The sequence below is a fragment of the Dermacentor andersoni genome, chromosome 8, assembly GCF_023375885.2.
Source record: "Dermacentor andersoni chromosome 8, qqDerAnde1_hic_scaffold, whole genome shotgun sequence".
Classification (NCBI taxonomy): domain Eukaryota; kingdom Metazoa; phylum Arthropoda; class Arachnida; order Ixodida; family Ixodidae; genus Dermacentor; species Dermacentor andersoni.
This window is the reverse complement of record NC_092821.1, coordinates 27,418,570-27,441,237: the sequence shown is the minus strand read 5'-3', so window position 1 is coordinate 27,441,237 and position 22,668 is coordinate 27,418,570. Positions and strand designations below refer to the sequence as shown.

Here is a 22,668-nt window from a genome sequence, read left to right as displayed (position 1 = left end):
CAGCGAAGGCTTCCAAGAAAGGCGTCGTCACCATCGTCATCTTGTGGCAGTTGGTCAATGGGGGCGCGTGATAGGCAATCACCGTCAGAGTGTTTTTGTCCGGACTTGTAGATTACCTGTGATGTCATATTCTTGGAGTCTGAGGCTCCACCGCGCCAGGCGTCCTGAAGGGTCATTTAAGCTTGCTAGCCAACACAACGCGTGATCGTCGCTGACGACTTTGAACAGCTGCCTTTTAAGTAAGGACGGAGTTTTGCTGTAGCTCAAATGATGGCGTGGCATTCTTTCTCGGTCATAGAATAATTTCCTTCCACGTTTGACAGCGACCGGCTAGCGTAAGCTATCACCTGTGCAAGTCTCTCTTTCTTCTGTACTAGGACGGCAAAGACGCCTAGGCTACTGTCGTCAGTGTGGATTTCGGTATCAGCGTCCTCGTCGAAGTGCGCAAGTACCGGCGGCAACTGCATGCCCTTTGAGTTCTTGAAATTTGTCGGCCTGCGAGGTTTCCCGCTTGAACTCGACGTCACGTTTTCTTATATGTGTCAGTGGCCCAGTGATGCGTGAAAAGACCTTAACAAAGCGCCTGTAGTAGGCACACATGCCAAGGAATTTGCGCACTGTCTTCTTGTCGATAGGCTGCGGGAACATTGCGATTGCAGCTGTCTTCTGCGGGTCGGGGCGGACTCCAGATGGCCCAAGAACAACAGCTCTTATTAAGCGAAGTGGCCCTTTTCCGGCTTCAGAGAGAGCCCTGATGACTTGATGGCCTCTAATACTGTCGCAAGCCGCCTAAGGTGATCGTCGAAATTTTCATCGAAGATCACGACGTCATCCAAGTAAACAAGACAGGTCTGCCGCTTCAATGCCGCTAACACCGTCTCCATGACGCGCTGGAATGTTGCAGGCGTCGAGCACAGTCCGAATGGTATGACCTTGAACTTATAGAGGTCGTCTAGCGTCATGAAGGCGGTCTTTTCGCGATCCCTCTCATCAACTTCAGGCCAGTAAGCAGTCTTGAGATCCATTGACGAGAAGTATTTATAGTTACAGAGTCGATCCAATGCGTCGTCTGTCCGTTGGAAGGAGTATACGTCCTTCTTCGGGATCTTGTTCAGTCGACGATAATCTATGGAGAAACAGAGGGTTCCGTCCTTTTTCTTCACCAAGACCACAGGAGATTCCCATGGGCTTTTTTACGGCTGGATGATGTCGTCGAGCAGCATTTCGTCGACTTCTCGAGTCGAACCTCGGTTAGGACTCTGGTGGAGTGGTCGAGCGCACTCTTCGGTTAGTATGCGATGCTTTGCAACTGCTGTTTGTCGAATCCTCGATGACGTCGAAAAGCAGTCTTTGTATCGTCGAAAAAGATTACTCAGCTGTTGATGCTTACTTACGGGGAGACTTGGATTTATGTCGAAGTCTGGTTAGGGAACTATGGTCGTCGGGGTAAATGTGGCGGAATCTGAGAGGACAAACGTATTGCTGGTTTCTTCAATTTCCTCGATGTACGAGATCGTCGTGCCCGTGTTCATATGCTTGAACTCCTGGCTGAAGTTTGTCACCATCGCTTCCGTTTTTCCTACGTGCAATCGAGAGGTCCCTATTGCGGCGCAAATTTCACGATCGAGCAGTAGACATTGATCACCCTCGATGACGCTTTCTAGGTCTCCAGGTGTTTTGGTGCCGACGCAAAAAACAATGCTGGAGCGAGGCGTGATACCCACTTGATCTTTGAGCAAGGCGTGGGGACTACGACAGGTCTGCGGTTGTATTGCTCGATCTTCCAACAGCGTTATCGACTTTGACTTCATGTCGATGACTGCGCCATGTTGGTTCAGGAAGTCCATGCCGAGAATGACGTCTCGTGAATACTGTTAGAGGATAACGAAGGTGGCAGGGTCCGATACTGAGCGGTAATTCTTGCCGTGCATATTCCAGTTGGCGTTGTTAGGTGTTTTCCAGTTGTTCACATTTCAGGGCCTTTCCATGCAGTCTTGACTCTCTTCAACTGGGTGGCGATGGGTCTACTCATCACGGAGTAGTCGGCTCCTGTATTCACTAAGGCGGTGACTGCGTGGCCGTCGAGAAGCACGTCGAGGTCTGTGGTTGTTTTACGTTGCAGTTAGGTCTTGGCGTCAGATCACGGCTGCATCACGTTTACGTGTGGCTGGCACGCCGCGTCGTCTGGTATTTGGTCGGTGCATTCTTTGCTTGCAAGATTCGTCGGGATGGCGGCGTGTCGTTGTTATGTTGCCGAGATAGTGTCTTCGGCGTGTTCGTCGTCAACGGAGGATATTCGTCAGTTCGACGAACAGCAACCGCACCTCCATCGGTTGCTGCTTGTAGTTTTCCGTATATGGGCTCGCAGAGCGGCCCCGGGCTGGGCCAGTGTATGGACGGCGCTGCGGCGACAGGTAGCGGCCTGGTGACGGCGAACTTGATGGTCGTCGAGGGCTCCGCTACGTGGCGGCGGACTAGTCGGCAATACCGCGAGGGCGTTTAACTTCCTTCAGGCGCGGAGCGTTCGCGGCGAATCCTCACAGTCCCATTTCGCTGTATGTGCACCGGCGGTAGATGTGGCTCGCTTTTCCGCAGTGATAACACAGCGGATGATGGTCGGGGGTGCGCTAAACGTAGGTATTCCTTGGAACGCTGCGCTGGGCAACGGTCGGGCGTGCTGGCAGCGGCGGCGGTGGACGACGGAATTGCGGCGTTGCGGGGCCCCGGCGTGACGCGGAGGTGGACAGTGTCGGCGGGCAACGGCGGCCTACGTCATCGCTTATGGCTGGGGTTGCGGTAATTGGGGCTGCCCCTGAGGAACTCCAAGAGATCGATGTAGTTCACCCTTGACAATGCCAGTCACCGAGGCCACCTGGGGTTGCGACGAAGGGAAGATCTTGCGCAGTTTGTTCGTGCACAATGGCCCTGATGGTCTCTTGAAGGTTGTCGGAACGGAGTGCTTGGATGGCACACTGCGGCGTGAGCACTTGGCGGTTATATTGCCTAGTGCGCATTTCCAACTCAGTCGTCGATGCCTCTGTATAAAACTCAGCTACGGTGTTGGGCGGGTGGCGGATCAGTCCGGCGAAAAGTTTATGCTTGACGCCCCGCATCAGGAAACGGACTTTTTTCTCCTCCGCCATTTCCGAGTCAGCGTGCCGGAAAAGACAGGCCATCTCCTCCGTGAAGATCACATTGGTCTCATTGGGCAGCTGTACTCGGGTTTGTAGTAGAGCTTGGGCGTGCTCTTTCCGCGCGACGCTTGTGAATGTCTGCAGGAAGCCGCTTCGGAACAGGTGCCACGTCGTTTAGGTGGCTTGTCGATTCTCTAACCGCGTCCCGGCGGCGTCTTCCAATGCGAAATAGACATGTCGCAGCTTGTCGTCCCTGTTCCAGCTGTTAAAACGTAGCGACCCTCCCATACGTCTCCAGCCAGCTTTTCGGGTCCTTGAATGTTGAACCGCAGAACGTCGGTGGTGGCTGCAGCACGATTGGTGTTGGCGACACTGGGGCTGCCATTGTAGCTGCTGTCGTGGCCGTGCACTTACTGGTCTCCTCAGGCAAAATCCGTGCTCCGGGGGCAGCCCATGCAACCTGGTGTTGGTGTTGACGTTGGTGTTGTCTTCGCGGCTAGGGCTTGGCTCACGGCTTTGAGGCGCGTTCGGTACATGAACGCACTGGCACCTCCAATAGATGTCACGTAGTAGTGATGGTGAATGATACAGCTGTAAAAACTGTGAATGAGAAAACGAACTTTTTATTAGGCGAACTTGTGCCCGCAAAAGCAAGTTACACTCAAAGCACAGCAATCGCGGCGAACACTGTCGGCGATCGTCGAAATCTGATCTGCCGGTCAAGCGCGTCGGCTTTATACAGGAGTAATCGAAGGTCCCATTGTAATCGGTGGAGCCTGCGTGTCTTCCAGACAGTTCTACGCAATTCGCGTCGCAGTTGAAATCAGATTATACAAACTTCGGTGACAACAGAACAATCGATAACATTCGAGAAACTTCTGATACATGCGGGCGCGTGCCGCGCTGAGCGATAACATTTGTTAGGCGGTGAAAAGCGCTTACCCGTAAAAAATAAACAAGTCCACGTGTCAATATTTTCCGTACCTCACAACGCGACCTTGCAACATAGAGATCTAACGCTCTAGACTTAAAAAACAAGAAAAAACAGCTCGAGCCGTCGTGACGCCGTCGCGCCACACATCATTATGGTCGTCTTGCTTCTCTCGTCGCAGACAGCCTCCTCTCAAACAGAACTGCTTGACTTACGCAAACACACTTGCTCATCTGATAACTCTTCGAAGACTCGCAGAGGGGTAGAATCGTCAAAAACCGGAAAAATACTTTCCATAGTATCAATTCCGATAGTGCGAGTAATCTTTGTTATTTTTATGAACACTTAGTTGCGTTGTTTCGCATTTGGTTTTTAACAACACGCCATTGTACATTTTTCCAGTCGTCCGGGCCGCAGAAGCTCGGATGAATGTTGGTACATCCGACCTGATGACATCGGGTGAGCGCATATCTACTCTCCTTCAGGCGTTGTACAGTGTACTGCAAGACAGCCACCTGCAAGATTTTCTTTCTTTTTACTTGCGATGCACTGGAAGGCTTGTTGCTGTTATCTGTTGTTTGATACAGGCAGAATTTTCAACCGCAAGAGTCAGCTAGGGTTATTATTAAAGCGGTAGAGATAGAAAGACTTAGTGAAATGTGCGGATACTAAATTCAAGTGCTATACGTGAGTGGCATGCAGGCTCTCTAGTCAAATGTGTGTGAGAATGCTACTTTTCTCGCTAAAATTGAAAGAAAATGAGTTCCTTGCAGTGCCAGCACGGAGTTGACTCAATTTGATAGGTTGTCGAGTGTTTCCGCTTTTCTGGTACAGCGCGCTGATATGCTTAGATTACGCTGTCGCTAGTAGTGCACAAGGTAGCACAGGGTCGCAAGAAGAGACTGTTCCAAGTAGCGTTTCCCTGTGTGTCCAGTTCACTCGTTTTATTACTACCCATGGTACATCGACGTGGCTAGACATTTCCGTGACGCAGCCTTGTGCCAAACACTCAAGAAAATGAACGAAGGATGTCTCGGCTCCTTTGACGGATTCTTGTTGGCAGGATGCCACTCTAGATTTTCAAATTTTGAGTCAAGCGGGTATCTTTGTTTCGCAGAAAGAAAACTTCACTAGTAGAAACTAGCAATGGTATTTTTCACGCGCTATCACCATTTCCATACAGTGAATCAGCTTTTATTAAACTTTGTTATTTATTACTTTAATTTTGCCCAGCACCCATGACATCGGCGACAGCTAACGGAGGAGGAGGCGTTTCCAACAGTTCCTCCTGGAATGCTGCATTCAGCAAGGCGTCGTTAACGGACATGACGGGGTGCTTCATGGTGAGCTGGCTTAGTATAATGTGCACAGGGAGTTCTATTGTTGTTGTGTTGGCCGTATGCGATTGCCAACATTGGAGTGGGCTGTATATGGTTCACTTTTTTTAGTAATTGCCTTCTGTCAACAGCAAGACGATTTCTGCACTACAATTTATCCTGACACATCACACTTGTCGATCACTGTCGTCCATCTGCCAAGTGTCTGCTGATGTAAAGCAAAAACCAGTTAGTTGCAGAGAGCGATTCTTTCAGCTACGTACCGCACCGAATGAAGCCCACATATTCCTATTGTGGTAATACACTGTGATGTTCAAAGCCCACTCGTAAATGACTGACGTCAAAGCAACAATTAAAACCTACTGCACTGTCCGTACAAAAAACTTTCAAAGCCCTTGCGTGATTAATCCAGCTTGTCATTCGACCGCGGAATGGATGAAGCTTCGTAGCTCGAAAGCTTTTGGCACTAATGGCGATTTGCCTCATCCCTTACAAGCACACTAGTGCACCCTGACTTTGCAGTTTTCATTTGGCTAGGAGAAATCAACCACTCAGAACATTCGGGGCCTGGTTCATTCAAAACGCCGCGCTGTCATCGCTCTCATCTTGGGGCGGCCGGGAGGGCGACCGAGATCTGACAGAATTCTGGTCACGTGTCTGTTACGATTGTTCTGGGAACCACTGAACGTTCAGCTTGGGCGGGCTTTCAGTGTCTACGATCCAGAGAGTTTTCCGCATCGTTACAAACCGACACGGAGTGCGGTAGCGGCCAGTCGAATTTATTATTGCAAATATAGGTTGCGAACTATAAGTTATATAGTGTATATATAGTTATATAGTATATATTGCGAACTGTAAGTTAGTGCTCTCGATCGTGAAGCCATCGGGGTCGTTCCATCGTTATCACGTCAGCTTCGTCACCCTCCACTCGTCCTGTATCGTCGTCAAGCCGTCGTTCTCGCACAGTCGTCGTCGTCACGCTGTCATCAGACAATTGTGATCGCTTCAGAAACGTCATCCAGTTATCATCCTGCCATCGTCGTCATACCGCCTACGGCTTTCCCTCGCCGTCATTCCTTCTTTGCCATTCCACCGTAATAATGCTATCGTCATTGAACGGTGATTATGCCGCCGTTGTCACGACATCGTTGAGGCGTTGTCGTCATTTCTTCGGGGATTTGTTGTCGTAGTTTCGTACTTTCGTCAAGGTGTCGTCGTGTTCGTTCCGTGGTCATCGTTCCAGCTTTGTCATGAGATTCTCGTCATAACGTCGCCACGCTATCGCCATCCAACTGTCGTCATAGCGTCGTCATCATATGCTTGTCATCGTCCCATTGTCCTCTCATACGGTCACCGTCACGCTGTCGGCGTGATAGCATGACGATTATTTCAGAATCGTCATGCCACTGTCGTGATGCCGTCGTCGTCATACCGTCTTCATCATTCCATCGACGTCTTTCCTTATTCTGTCGTCGTCAGTGCGCGTCGTCATGCCCTCGCGGTCGTGCCCTCGCGGTCGCGGTCGTGGCCGACCCGCTCGAGCGAGCGGCGTAGCAAAGTGAGCCAATCCGGCAGACAGTGTACGTCGCACGTATCCGAAGCAATGGAAATCTGGGAATGACAGCTGTAAGTTCTGAATAAGCTTGTACTGAACAATGCGGTGCGCTGTTACATTGCCCGAAACAAAATTGCGTCAACGTTGTAAGTCATCGTGAGATTGGTTCTGCCGTTACTTTTTGAGATGACTTGGGCTGGCCAGCTCGAATGAGCATCGCAGCATCACACGTGCTATACCGCAGCTCTGCCGCAGCGCTTGGCGACACATCTTGTTATTTGCGACCTTATTTCCAAACATCGTACAATGGCTGTACATCGTCAATATATTTAGAAGAAACTCCTGAAGTCCAGGTGAACAATTCCTACTGGGTACCTTACATCTCATTCCTTATGGACGTTGGACGAAGGCGCAAACGCAAGACAGCTTCGTTTATTCAGCGCGATTGGGGGTGAAAGTATAAGTGAAAAAAAAAACATGAAGCAATATTCCTGAAAGGGCTCGCCCTAGGATAAGGCTACGCAGAAATGCTCTCATTATGCAACCGCTTCATTCATTCGATGAAATGTTGTACTTAAGCGAGAAATGTTAATTCTACGAACTTGGGAAACAGGTTTTTCAGTTAGAGTTCTAATTCTGTTACATCTAGCAAATGTTAGTATATAAATAAAGTCAAGCCGAAATTTTACAAATCCATATCTCTGCACCATCTCAGTTCTCGAAAGTGCACATGTTATAAATGTGAATCAAACAAATGTCGTATCACTTTTGCGACTTACGGGAAAACGTTACTATTGTAATACTTAGCAGCTTTGCAAAAATTCGGCACTTAAATTGTTGCTGTAGTTCAGAGCAGCAGCATATATATATATATATATATATATATATATATATATATATATATATATATAGTGCTTCACCATTTAAAAAGACGGAACCAGACCCAACGCCTGTATTAGGCGAGGCCGCAGATAGCACCAGCCGTGACGGTCTGGGCTCATGATGATCGTATACCGATGAAACCGATGAGGTTAGCTCAAAGCGCGCTCAATATATGTATCAACTCTGCCAGCTGTAGATGTCTCAATGCAATAAGTTTACAAAAACGCGCTACCCCCTGTCATTGGTGCGTTTTGCGCCGCTTATTCTCTGACGTATAACATAACAACTAGCTCGAACCAAGATTCTCTCTCGCTAAGCGGGGCTCTATTGTACTGTGTAGTAGTACCGAAATGCATGCCTTCAGTGCGCAGAATGAAGATATTTATCCATTAAACGCTGCTGCCTCATTTTCGCACGTAGTAGACCATTGTGGACATGTATGTCAACATGTATTGCAGTAGAGGCCGACGCTATTTTCCAACCGGGTGACCGCGTTGCTCTAAGATTGGCTGGAGTACGCGTACTGCAAAGAATGCGTGCCAAATAGGAGCATTACATTTTTATCATATAATGTCTTCATAAAGTCTCACTTTGTCCTTATTCAGGCCCAATTTGTTCATTCGGCCTGAACAAAGGACTCTTTTCGACGCAATGTCACTATTTGGCACGCTTTTTTGCAGTACACGTAGAATGCAGACGAGTGGCCGTTGCACGGTGTAAAAGGACCCGGTAATGCGCTTTGCGGATAATTCTCTGTCACACAAATGAGGATGTTCTAGCGAAGCCCTGAAACTCGCCTAACCTCGGGTCTTTTCTCATGCAGCGTTCCCCGTTGCCTTCGAGTGTTCCGGCTGAGACTGCGATTACGCAGCAACGACAGCAAGCAGTAAATGATATCACGGCTGCAGAGCAACCTAACTCTCGCTCCAGTCAAGAAAAAAGGGATCCTGTGTCAACGACCAGTGATAGACTTAGCATCATCGGGAAAGCTTTGACAGGTACGCCTTCCGCGGTTGCAGGCCGTGACGTGGCACGTTTTGTCCGAACAGATTAAAATGAGATGGCAGCGGCTGTGTGCGCGATGTGGTGTGAAATAGCCGACCTGCAAAGCTGCAGGCCCAGTTTCTTAGAGAATAATTGTGCACAAAGTGTTATCAGCTTCATTGGTGCCACAGCCCAGATGGTTCGCTTTGCACGTTATTTATTCCGCATGTTTCTCCCTCGTGTCGCTAATTTCCATTGCGCGCAGATAAGTCAAGGCAGCGGTGCCTTTAGGCTGTTTCACATGCTGCGACTGCAATGTGAAACGACGAAAATCGGTGCTGTCGCACGCGTCGCAATGCGATTTTTAGAGGGCTCATTTCACATGATTGCGATTTCAACAATGCGACTGGTGCGACGCCCAGAGTTGCTTACTGCCAGGTTTCATAGCACACGCTGCATAATTCTTTTATTGTAATGAATAAAATGTTTAGACTATAATATTATTAACTTCTCTTGATTAGAAGCAAATAATTTGTACGTGTACTAATTTAAATACGTTAGTTAAGATTTGTCTTGGAGTGCGCGACGGCGGTTTCTGTAGTTCAGTGCGACATCGCGCACGTAAACAGCTGTTCGCAGGTGGTTCAGCGGCTCTTTATTCTATGGTTCAGCGCTGTGTGTTGTCTTATCTACCTTCTATGACCGTTTCGTTCTGCCTGCGCTACAACAATCTACAAGATGACCTATCGACAAGTTCATATAGCTACCCTCACCGCGTATGCAGTATTCGGAATTGGGCTGCCACGAAGTTGTCGTGTCAGCCCAACAAGATCCTCGCGCTACCCGTGCTCGGCGTCAGCTTCTGGAGAAATTATGCGTGTATATTGCCCGTAATTGCGCATATGTGGTACCTGCTCCTAGCCATATTCTTACGCCAAACGCAACAAGAAGCACCAACCCGAACGCCCGCGTGTGCCACTGAACGAAGCCTCAAACGATGTGTGATTACGACGTGGAATGAAAATTGTGTTGTGAAATTCAACCTTAGCGCTAGCCTGGTTCGTCCATCGCCGTGCTTGCGCTGCGAATATATATATGGGGGTCCTCTCTAAATATTTCTAAAGGCGCAGAAGCCGACGCATCAAATTTTTCGAGCAGTTACCGTCACTTTTGTAGAAACCTGTACGTTGTAACATAGCATTCTAAAAGACACGCTTCTCGTCCACTTTGTTGTCCCGTGTCTCGAGCTGGTAGTATACTCGGAACTTCTAACAAAAAGACCATATCAATACGCGCTATTCATAATGCAGGATCGTAGGCCCGCGGCAGGCGCACTTGCCGTAGAATTTTTAAGCTTTCTGCTCAGCCTCGCATGCCCCTCACGGTTAGCCTGTTTTGTGGAAATAAATATTAATATTTTATTATTAATGTTATTAGATATTATAGTTTCTTCACTGTAATTTATAGCAATCATCCAGATTTCTTAAGCTAGTCACGCATTTAACCTGTATTATATCCACATTGTTACAACATGCTTATGGGAGTCATTTCAAACTAAATTGCTCAGCAAGAGAAAGTACAAATGCAAGTCTCAATGTTTATTCCAATTTGGTATTCCTAAACAGATTATATTGGCAGAATTTTATGCCTGCTAGCATTTCCTGCAGTTCAATGTTCAGAGCTGGAAAAACTGATTCCTTTTCTTGCTGTCGAAAGGCTGCTTCAATGTCAATAGCAAGCTATAATTATTCATTTCGAAAGTGTTAAGCAATAACTATATGTCTAAGCTTATCAATGCGTTTTTGATCCACGAACGCAATTAAGTTTTCTCTCTCCCTCTCATTGACAGCCATGGAATGAAACCGTTCACTTTCATAAGTATCAGGATGCAAACATTTGGAGTTTGTCCTGAGCATTTGTCTGCATCCTATACTGTGCATGTTTGTATCAATTCTGGTGTACAATCGCAGTTATCTACACATATTGTTATATTGCAACAAACAAATTTATTTAACTTTGTTTTCAAATCTACTATGTGGCCATGCAGTAACGACTACATTAATAAGCAAAAAAAAAAAAAAAACTGCAGATTCAGTGTACGTGTTGAAATCTATGCGAAGTGAAGTTTTTGTCAAGTGGTCAAATAAATCTTTTAAAGTAACTGCGATATATACAATTTGTCTTATTTTCAACAATCCAGCATGTTATCTTTTGCAAGGTTTGCTTATGCACCGCATAGGTCACAACCTTAATGTCATGTAATCTTTATGCATTACACTGTTCACAAACCGTACCGAAACGCAAATGGCAGTTAATATAGATGCACGCTGCGAGACATAAACACAGTGACGTTTGTTGAGCAAGGAATGGTGCGAGGTGTATGCAGATGAATGAATGACGTGCTTATGTACTTATTTATTTACATACCTCGCAGGCTGCAAGGTTGGAGTGTTATGCAAGAGGGAATAAAAAAGTTGTTACAAAAGGAAGAAGGGCACAACATTAAGAAAGAAACCAGCAAAAAGAGCAGTACCAATACATTGCACCAACTAGCCCAACGTGTTTTACTGACACAACATTATACAATACTTAACAAACAATAACAGAAAAAGTTACTGCCCATGCACCCTGTACAGACGGTAAACCAGTGAAGCTGTAATGTGCGGCCCCGGTGTTTATCACTGGGTTAATTCCAATGGTTTATTCACGTCATTCTATATTATTGGTTATGTCTATGTTTCTTAATGAGGTTATGCACATGGTTGGCTTGGGTTTATCACATTGTTTATTTGGAATGCCGCACATCGCACTTTGCAAGATCACCATCATGGAAAGTACAATCAGTGGTTCATTGTGTTTATCACATTGTTTATTTGGAATGCCACACATCGCACTTTGCAACATCACCATCATGGAAAGTGCAATCAGTGGTTCATTGTGTTAATCCAGCGGGTCCATCAAAGTCTTTCTGAATTATGTTACGCACTTGTGTTTTGTAATGCGTTAATCATAATGTTTATGACTCAGTTATGCACTGTAGTTACCAAGTGACACACCGGTGCTGCACATTTCATTTAATTAAATACAGGGACACATTTTTGAACCTATTCGGAAGTCGGAGAGAGACTGCTGCATGCGCGCTCTGCTGCTAGAGAGAAACGACGTCACTATCGGTCTAGTGAATGGCCCACCACACCTTTGCTGCGAGATAATAATGACATCATGATCTTGTGTTAACCCCGTCCCCCTCTGTGTCCCTTCCCTGCAATAATATGTAGATAAATGCATGTTTGAAATGCATAAGCATTTCTATGTCTACCCAACAAAAAATTTCTCCGTCCATCATGCAAGACGAATGCAATGGCTCACACCCCCTTAAAGAATGGCTCACACCGCCACACTAGGGTTTTTGTGATCGGACCACGAGTGTTTTGCCTAGGCATATACAGCTTCATTGTAAAAAGAATGAACACCTTTCTGCTAGAGACCGGGACAATCATGAAGTGTATCAACAAATGAAAGTTTATTGAACATGCCGAGTAAATGCTGGTCGACAAGCAATAAATCAAATTTACACAAAAAGCAGAAGCAAGATCTGATGTGTGTCCATACAGATCCCAACAAGAAACGCATCCATCTCTGAAAGTGTAACAGAGGCCATGCTGACACAAGATTCTCCCAGTGTCTTTGCATCTACAGATTCCATAATTTCTCTAGGCAGCCGATCTCCACAGAATGCTAGCTTCCTCTACAATGCACTCTCCACATCTGAGCGTACATGTCGAGGAAGAAGCTAGCATTCTGTGCAGATCGGCTGCCTAGGGAAATTACGGAAGCTGTAGATCTAAAAATGCTGGGTTAATCTTGTCAGCACGGCCTCCGTTAGAAATGGTTGCATTTCCTGTCAGGAAACGCACATGAATTTTTGCTTCTCCTTTTTGTGTATGTTCAGTCTATTGCTTGTCAACGAGCATTTACTCGGTGTGTACATTAAACTTTTGGTAGTTAGATCATCTCGGTTTTCTTGTTTGTCCTATGTGTTCTCTGGTGCCATTTGCAGCCAGGCTATTCATTTTTTTAGACTGCAACAAGTCACTTTAATAGCCCTTATGATGCTTCTGTGTACCTTATAAAATCTTTTATTTGGCCAATGTAGCAAGAATGTATAGTGTGAAGCAGTAAGAACAGGGTACGCTAACTTTTAATTCAAAGATTTCTTGTGAAAATGCAGTGATTTATAAAGGTTACCATAAAGTAGTACAGCAATAATACCTGATAAAGACTAGTGCTTGATGAAACCAAACATAAAAGCAGGAAAGGGAGAATATATATATATATATATATATATATATATATATATATATATATATATATATATATATATACAAGTCCAGGGCAAGAAACATTGTGATCACCAAGTGTGCATGTGGCTACCTTCCAGGAAACTCATTTTTTTCCTAATGGCATGGAACTGGAAGAATGTGCTTGCATAAGCAAGCTGTCAGTCTGTCTATTGGAATAACAACAGTGTTTCTTGAAAGGTGCTGGCATGCAGGATTGGCAATTGTAATGATTTTTTTCTGCACTTGGAATTTTTCTGTATTTTCTTTCTGTAGCATTTTTATTTCTGTTTGGCTGCATCAAGCACCAATTTTTATCTATCATGCAAAGATGTCTTTCTTTTTCTGGGGAAAACTCGGGGAAGGTGGGAGATGGAAATTCAAGACGATGAGCAACATGAGAACAAGGTGAAAGTAGGAGCCAACGTTCCCACACGTGGACCTTGAAGAAGACAAGTCCACTTGTCGAAACGTTGGCTCCTGCTTTCACCTTGTTCTCGTTTTGCTCAACATCCTTTTTTCTTCTGGTAATTTGTATAACTCGCCACATTTTTACAAATGTACCTCAGTTGAAAGTTAGTCCTCATCCTTATCTAGTGCCATCCTGTTGATACTGCTTCATGCTATGCACTCTTGCAACATTTGTGCCTGTGTGTGTGTGCGTGTGAGCGTGTGTGTGTGTGTGTGTGTGTGTGCGCGCGCGCACACGCGTGGATTGGGATGTGAAATCGGGCCCTTGGGCAGAGGTATCATTCTTCTCCTGTGCAGCCTCGTGAATTCATTAACTATATTGCAACAGAAATACGATGGACAAGAACGAAGTGAACACACAGAGCACTTCGTTCTTGTCTGTTGTCTATCTGTTGCACTTCAGTTAATAATGAATACACACAAACTCATCTAGTTTTCAGTTATTATGTCGGGCTTATAAGCCCGCTTGTGTCTTGGAATATCTGCATGGCTATGTATCCTGTAATTTAATTTCTGGCCATGTGCTCACAAGTCGCGTGTCCTGATTTTCCTGACAATTTTGTGTGATGTGCAGGCCCAGACAGTTTCTGGTGAATCTAAGCAGGGTGTTGTGCAGGGTGTAATCTGCACTACAAGTGCTGCTTTGATTGCTTTCAGTTCAGCTTTTCTAGGTGTAGGATGACCTGGAATGGTACTCACTCATATGGGGTTTAGTTTTATATAGTGTCATACTACTGTTACACTGCTATTGCCAGATCAGTGTACTATATGTGCCTTATGTTTGCTTGCACCTTCATGATTAGCAACCTCCTCTGTGTGTTTGGCAGTTGCATACAGTCTCCTGGTCTAATTGTTGGCCCCCATATTTCACGGTATGGGCCTGTTGTGTTTCAAGTTCAGGTACTCCTGAGGTTGTGTTTCTATAGGGAGGGGTAGTCGTCTTTGCATCTCATATGCTAGCTGGCATAGTATCTTGGGACGAGGTTCTTTGCTCTTGAGACAAAGAATTTGTGCTGCAGGCTGCAACTCTACTCTGTCTAGGTGCTTGCTTGTTTGCTCTTTCTCATAGAGATCTTCAAGCATGGTAAAGTTGGAAAGACCTGTTATTACTACCCGATGCCTGTATTCGATGAGTTGTCTTCTTTGTGTGCTGGTGGTAATTCATACCGTACCATACCTTGGACACAAGCACAGCATCTGCGATTTTCCATAGTATCCACTCATCCACCTCCATGATTTCGAGATTATTCTTTCACCAGGTGTGGAAGTAGCGTCCAGGCATTGCATAATTGTTTCACCCACGTGATGGCTCTGCTGTCATGGGCTTACACTACCTGAGGATTTGTGGATGTTGACTTGCGGGCATATTTGTCCAGCTATGTGGATCACAATGTGCAATCTAGGGTAGTGCTTGATTCTAGTCTTTCTTTTTTTTTCCGACGTCGATATGAGCTGACTTATCAGAAAGCGAGAGCCCAGATTGGCCAAGAAAGTCTGCAGTTTTGTCGAGGGCTTGTTGCATCATTCTTGATTTCTGTAGAAGATAGCTTTCCCACAGACTGTAATACACCATAGGCTGTAGTGTTTCTTGTAGTATGCCTGTGTTGTTGATGTGGGTGGGCCAAATGTACCTCCAACTCTCACCTGGAATTTTCTGTCTTTCAGAAAGTTACTGTGTAAGTGCTCTACCAGAAATGTTTTTGCTCATCGTTCCTTTTATTAGAGTAGCATGAGGTACTGCTGTTAAAAGGCTCTTCACTCTCTTCATTCTTTCATAAGCGGTATTACACAATGTCCTGCAATAAAGTTTCTGCTGCTTATGGCCCACTCATATCTGCTAGAAGGGACAACTCTTGAAAAAGGTTTTCTTTGTGCTATGTGTGCGACGTAGTGTGAGCTTTCATGCCTTGACATTTATATACCTGTAGAACCAGCTTCCTGACCGAGTCCTTGCTATACCTGATCATGCTTATTTGTGCAGTGCTGTTGAACAATACATATTGATGCAATGGATATTTACACGCTCAAATTAGCACGAAAGATGGTTGTTTTACAATTCTGCCATTTGCTTTCTATTGGTGTTAGATTTTGCATAAGTATGCCCCCCTATGCAATAGTATTTTGAAGTTTAAGGGTTCAATAAAAGGTGATGAACTAAATCTAAGTGCAAGAGCTTTTTTTTTACCCATGACTCCCATCGAAATGCAACTTCCATGGCTGGCAAATTAACCCCTCACCTTGTGTTAGCAGCAGAATGCTATAGCCACAGTGGCAGGTGAATAAAGTGAGGAACAATATTTTTGTCTATAGATTTTTTTTCTTGCCTGTATGTAAGTAAAATATGGAATACGTGTGTCATTGCAAAAAAGCCCAGTTTGCAGTCCTTTATTGAATAATCCACATATTGTGTATAGTTGAAATGCAGAAATTTGTTCTAAAATCCTCGGGTGATATATGTTATTGCAAGTAGCATGACATTTCATTACTTATAAAGATAGTAATCGCAGTGGATATCGTTATATGGGTTTACACACTAATATATGTGATCACAAACTTATTAGAAACTTATTAGAAACATGTACGGCATGAATGTTTCTGCACACTTGATCAGCTGTGAACGTGCAAGACCTGCTTGTACTGGCTGACTTCACTGCACAGTTTTGATTTACTTTTCTTCAGCGTGTCGTTTTATACTGTTTTATCCCCACAAGAACAGGCCGTTTGCCTGCTTTTCGCAATGTTGCACGAGTTCTACATGATTGTGCAGGAGGGTACTTTGTCACTGTGCCACTATAGCAAGCAATTTACTTAATCTACTAGCTCTGGAGTTAATTACCTTTCAAAGCAAGTGTTAATAAAGATGCAGTAAGGATACAAAGTCCGCAACATAGTCAATGTTTATTGGTTTCTGTGCAAGAAAAAAAAATCTCCAGAGAAGAGAACTTAACGTGCATGTAATATTTTATTCAAGCCACGGATTTAATGCTATCGTAGCAAATTCATTACGATAGCCTACACTTTTACTCTGTCAAATTAAATAAGAGGTAAGATAAGCTTTCAAGATGCATCGGGTAACTCACGCTTGAAAACCGACAAGAAAAGGCAACTGAACGGTACCGCGTTCAGCGCAACGTTGAAACTTCGGGTACTTTGCTGTCTTGTCATTTGCCCTTGCCGAGTTTGAAATAATTCAAGCTGCTCCGTAAGCGCGATGTTTGCATGATACTCAACAAAAGAAAATTGTGACGACCTCGTCGTCTGCTGGGGATCGAACACCTCCTAGCACTGACAACTCGCAAAGGCGTACGCAGCAAACGTGAAAATGTACTTTAGTTGCTGCGTAACGTGTCAACAAACGTACATAAATGGGAGAATCGAATATGCGGTACAAGTTTTTTATTCTTCCTTCGCGTACGTACGGAATTCGATGATCCACGTCTCCGCGCATTGCACTTGTCGTGCGAGACGCAATTTTCCAAAACAAACCGGCGAAATAGCTCCGTTGACAGCTGTCCGCGCAATTTCGACGGAAAATCGCAGCGATCGGTGCGACGGTGCGACTGTGCGACCAACCGGTTGGTTGCAGCCGAAAATCGGGGGGTCGGCACTGCGACTGCGATTTTCATCGCAAACGACGGAAATCGCACTTCCGGTGCGACGAAAATCGCATCATGTGAAACAGACTTTTCTTGCATTCGCCTGGATACGATTAGGGCTTACGGAGTCAGGAGCCTAACGCAAGACATTGGGTTCCTCAGCTATATACTGAACTGCTGATATCTAAGCCATAGCCATTGAGTCAACGCTGCAGGAAGTTGCAAAGAATATAGGTGAAGGAAGACTTTGGTCGACCGGTGTCCCTAGAATGCAATATAAGACGCGTTGTTCTAATACTTTCCCTCGGTTTCGCACCTATGCGTGAGTGATCACGAATCCTTTATTCAACGCGTAACTGCTGGCGTTCCTCGAGGCAGCCATGTTAGCGCTCCTATAGGGTATATAAAAATGATCATCTCTGTGACCCCCGAGAATAAAACCCATTCTTAAGCTGATGGCATTGCAACATTTCAATTTTTTTTTTCAAATTTCGCTATTTTTCTGAAGGCGTGTACCATTTAACACTTTATGAAGTATGGATGTCATTACGACTTAGGAATTACTGCAACCGAATCCAAAGCTATTTTAGTGCTATAATTTGCTCCTGATATTCGGTTCTACCACAATGCAATTTTCAGGCAGGACAGACGTTGTAGGACTCGCCGCAATGGGCCAAGTGGCTCACGGCGTAGCGCTGCGAAACACGAGGTCGCAGGTTCGACTCGCTGCCGAGCTGTATTTTAGTTGGGGAGGAAATGCAAGAACGCTCGCGTACCGTGCTTGAGGTGCCCGTTAAAGAATTGCACGTGCTATTATTGCAAAGTTATTATTCGCTGCCATTGTAAGTCCTGTCGTGCATTTCCTGGTCCTTTCAGCTAGAGGTCCGCGCTCCGGGGCTGCTTTCATAGCCTGAGGCTAGCTCAGACACAAGGGCAGCCTGAAGGGTGCAAGAATGTCTACTGTGGGATAAAGACGTTATTTTTTTTCTGCGTTCTATTGTTTTTTTTACAGGACATAAACTGCTGTATTCCTACTACACTATTTATGTTATGATGTTATGACGTTATTGATGGTATTCCAATACACTATTGATCTTCATGTTTTTATATTCTTTGTGCAAATCTTTTTGGTGATAACTGCCTGCGTCAAAGCAGCTAGCACAGCAGCTTTCTTTTTCCCCTCCCAATGAACCCAGTGGTCAAATGAGCTTCAAATTAAATACTAGTTTAACAACTAGTTTAACAACATAACTTTTATTGTGTGGTGAGATAGAGGAACCACATTAGAAAAAAACGAAATATCCTCCGGGCATCAGTAACCTTTTCAAACTCTAAATGGTTCGGCGTGACAGAAAACTTGGGAGAGGAGGCGGATTTGCTCTATTTCTTCAATCTCACCTTCACTTTTCTGTACTCCTTGCCCCATAGAGTTTCCTACAAAAATTACTAGAGGGAACTCTGGCGCTAGTGTCTACGGGAGCTGCAATGGGAGTGGTTGTCCCAGCATGGGAATTATGGGAAGTACATGGATTTGCCTAAACTTCGTCCTTTTGGCTTCAAACGACTTTGTGACTTTGTAAACTCGTCATTTTCAACAGTGTATTGCGTAATAAATAATTAAATAAACATCATTAAAATTGCCCGACGGCAGGATTCGAACACAGGGACTCTAGCAAGTAAGCCTGATATTGAAACCATTAAGCCACGGACGCATGTATCGACAAGCGAATGAAACGCCCTTATGAATTTATTGCGGGCATGCCAGTGCCTTGAGACGCTTGGCGCGTTTCAATTTGGCCACCTGGACAAGCTCAATCGTTGCAATTCATAGCAATTGTACGCGTTCACAGCATCTTCTGCACTTCGAAGAGTATATATTGCGCTGAAATATACGACAATAAGATTTATATAGCGTAATATACAAAGCCACAAGAACGTCTGGATCCACAAGCACGAAGATCAGACAAATCCATGTACTTCCCATCATTCCCATGGTAGGACAACGACTGCAGCGCCAGAGTTCCCTCTAGTAATTTTTGTAGGAAACTCTATGCCTTGCCCCACCTGATACTGAGTCTTTGTGGTGCAAAGCTCAACTTGAATATATGTCTGATTACAAATTTCGCTTACCGTCACTGGTTCTAATATTGAGCATTTACACAATCTATGTGAATTTTTGGATAGTCATAATTATTCATCCAACTTTATCTGCATGGGCGATCTTAATGGTCCTGGTGTTCATTGGTTTTCCATGAAAGCAAGCGGACACGAAGTAACTATCGGGCGGGACTTGGTCCACATTTCATTGTCCTGTGGCCTGCACCAGATTGTTCAGGATTTCACTCAACAAACTTCAGTCCTTGATCTTGTCTTTGTTACTACATCTCTTTTTAATGCCCGTTATGAATGCGATGTTATTGATGGAATATCTGACCATAATGCTATTTCATTGTCCTGTGGCCTGCAACAGATCGTTCAGGATTTCACTCAACAAACTTCAGTCCTTGATCTTGTCTTTGTTACTACATCTCTTTTTAATGCCCGTTATGAATGCGATGTTATGATGGAATATCTGACCATAATGCTATTTCATTGTCCTGTGGCCTGCACCAGATCGTTCAGGATTTCACTCAACAAACTTCAGTCCTTGATCTTGTCTTTGTTACTACATCTCTTTTTAATGCCCGTTATGAATGCGATGTTGATGATATGTAGTGTTTATTGGCGCAAGGGCCAAGTGTGGCCAAAGAGCGCCAAATGAATGCGATGTTATTGATGGAATATCTGACCATAATGCTATTTCATTGTCCTGTGGCCTGCACCAGATCATTCAGGATTTCACTCAACAAACTTCAGTCCTTGATCTTGTCTTTGTTACTACATCTCTTTTTAATGCCCGTTATGAATGCGATGTTATTGATGGAATATCTGACCATAATGCTATTTCATTGTCCTGTGGCCTGCACCAGATCGTTCAGGATTTCACTCAACAAACTTCAGTCCTTGATCTTGTCTTTGTTACTACATCTCTTTTTAATGCCCGTTGTGAATGCGATGTTATTGATGGAATATCTGACCATAATGCTGTGTTAATTTCAGTTCCAGGCATCGTACCTAAATCCCGCTATATCTGCGGCACATTTCCTGACTTTGACCGCGCCGATGATTTGGCAATAACAGATGCCCCATGTGATTCTTTTAATGAGTTTGAACTAAGTAATCGCTAGCGATACTAATACCTCGACAGGTTTCTTCGAAAATCTTGTCATTAAGTGTATCAACCTTTTTATTCCTTTAAAAACAAAGAAAGCAAACACTGAAATTCCTTGGATGACTAGGGACCTTTTGCATTTATCACGTCGTGTGGCCAGATTACGTCGATCGAAAAGTTCTGATGACTCAACAAAACACATGCAATTCCATAGCGCATAAAGGAACTCTGTTCTAAAATGGTTGCTGCAAAAGAATTTCCTTACAAGGTAACCTTGCCTAAATTAATGATGGCTAATCCCCGAAAATTTTGGAAAGCTATCCTACCACCTGGGTCATCTTCGGACACGTTAAAAATGAACGATGTTGCAGCTTCTGATTCGCAGAGAATAGCTTCTTCTTTTAACACCTACTTCCACTCTGTCTTTACGACTGGCAACTCTTTAACGCCTGTTTTTGATTCCGAACCATACCCTCCAAACGACGATATATCACTGACTCCTGAGGGTGTACTTAACTTAATCCTCAACCTAGACACCAAGAAGTCGCGTGGTACTGGCGGTATCCCGACTGTTTTTCTCGTTCGATACTCTCTTTGGTGCAGCAGATATCTAACAATTATCCTTAAAAAATCTCTCTTAACCGCCACCCTTCCTCCCTCATGGTAACTTGCTTCGATTCTGCGCTTATTGAAGTGGGGTAACGTTCAGTTATCTAACGATAGGCCACTCTCGCTAACAGCATACTCATGTAAATTACTCGAACACATTATCATTAAATATATTCTGGAATTTCTTGAAACTAACAAAATTTTATGCACTTTCCAGCATGGTTTTAGACGCGGCCTTTTTTTTTAATGAATACTGCGATCTTGTACACAAGATCATAGCAGGTGGGAAACATTGTGTTAAGATACAGAATTACAGACACAAAGAAAACAAAATTCCACATAGAAATTCAACAAGAGAATACAGCGACAAGGTCAAGTAACAACAATCAATTCAAATGCTCTTGAAATGAATGTAATGATGTCTGTCTGACAGTGACGGTCCTTGGAAAAAAGGAATATTTAAAACAATTAACTCGCGGATTTAATGGCGTTATGGAAAGAGAATGGCAATTTCTAGTTTGGTACCCCGAGGAATAGGTAAGGATATTGGAGGTGTCAACTTTGAGATTATTATTAATTAATTGATAGAAAAACTTTAAGCGACATATGCGATTTCTGTTAGGAATAGAGGGTAAACCGCTTTTTTTGAGGAGGTCACTGACTGATGCTCGCCCGTAAGTGTTATATATAAACCTTACTGTTTTCTTTTGGATTCTTTCAAGTTTATTTATGTTTACCTTTGTAAAAGGGTCCCAGATAATTACTGCATATTCTAAGATTGGTCTAATAATAGTGTTGTAGGCAAGGAGGCGTGTACCAGGGTTTGATAGCTTAAGCGAGCGTCGTAAGAAAAAAAGCTTTCGGAGAGCGTTTGCTGAAACATAGTCGACATGCCTGGTCCAAGAAAGGTTATCAGAGACCCATAGACCTAGATACTTATATTCTGTGACTTCATGAAGAAAATTATTATTAGCAGTGTAGTAATATAGAAGAGGGATCTTTTTAAGTGTTATTCTCATAAATACGGTTTTTTAAGAGTTAATTGAAATTTGCCACTTCTCACACCAAGAAACTATTCTTGCAAAATCATTATTCAGCCTAATTTGATCATCAGCCGAACTTACTTTCTCATACAGTACGCAGTCGTCTGCATATAACTTAACACGTACGGACAGGTTTTTAACAATATCATTAATAAACATTAAAAACAGTAGGGGGCCGAGGACGGATCCCTGGGGAACACCAGAATCGACAGGAACGTAATTGGAGCAAGTTCTATGCAGTTCGACAAACTGACGGCGATCAGATAGGTAAGATTGTATCCATGTTAATATCTGTTTGTTATTTATAATGAAACTGAGTTTGTGAAGTAGTTTATTGTGCGAAACGTTATCGAAAGCTTTTCGAAAGTCCATAAAGATAACATCGGTTTGTTTTCCTTCGTTGATTGCTGTCGCAAAATCATGGATTGTTTCGACCAGTTGAGTGCATGTGGAATACCCTCGTCTGAACCCGTGTTTAACAGCTGCCAGTACATTATGCTCGTCGAGGAAATTAGTTAGATGCTTATGAATGATGTGTTCCAATAATTTGCACGTTGTCGAAGTTAATAAAATAG

At 44.3% G+C, this 22,668-nt stretch overlaps 1 protein-coding gene across 3 annotated transcripts in view; it reads left to right on the top strand.

Annotated features, from left to right (window-relative positions):
• The window catches only part of LOC126526290 (uncharacterized), a 79,073-nt gene that overhangs the window by 14,781 nt on the left and 41,624 nt on the right, over positions 1-22,668 (top strand). For 2 of the 3 annotated variants that reach the window (XM_055068111.2, XM_055068112.2), the window contains exons 3-5: positions 4,468-4,524; positions 5,299-5,408; positions 8,663-8,837. In XM_055068111.2, coding sequence (XP_054924086.1) covers positions 4,468-4,524; positions 5,299-5,408; positions 8,663-8,837 — 342 coding nt within the window. The remainder of the gene's footprint in view (positions 1-4,467; positions 4,525-5,298; positions 5,409-8,662; positions 8,838-22,668) is intronic. The other variant, XM_050174196.3, reaches the window with a different exon arrangement.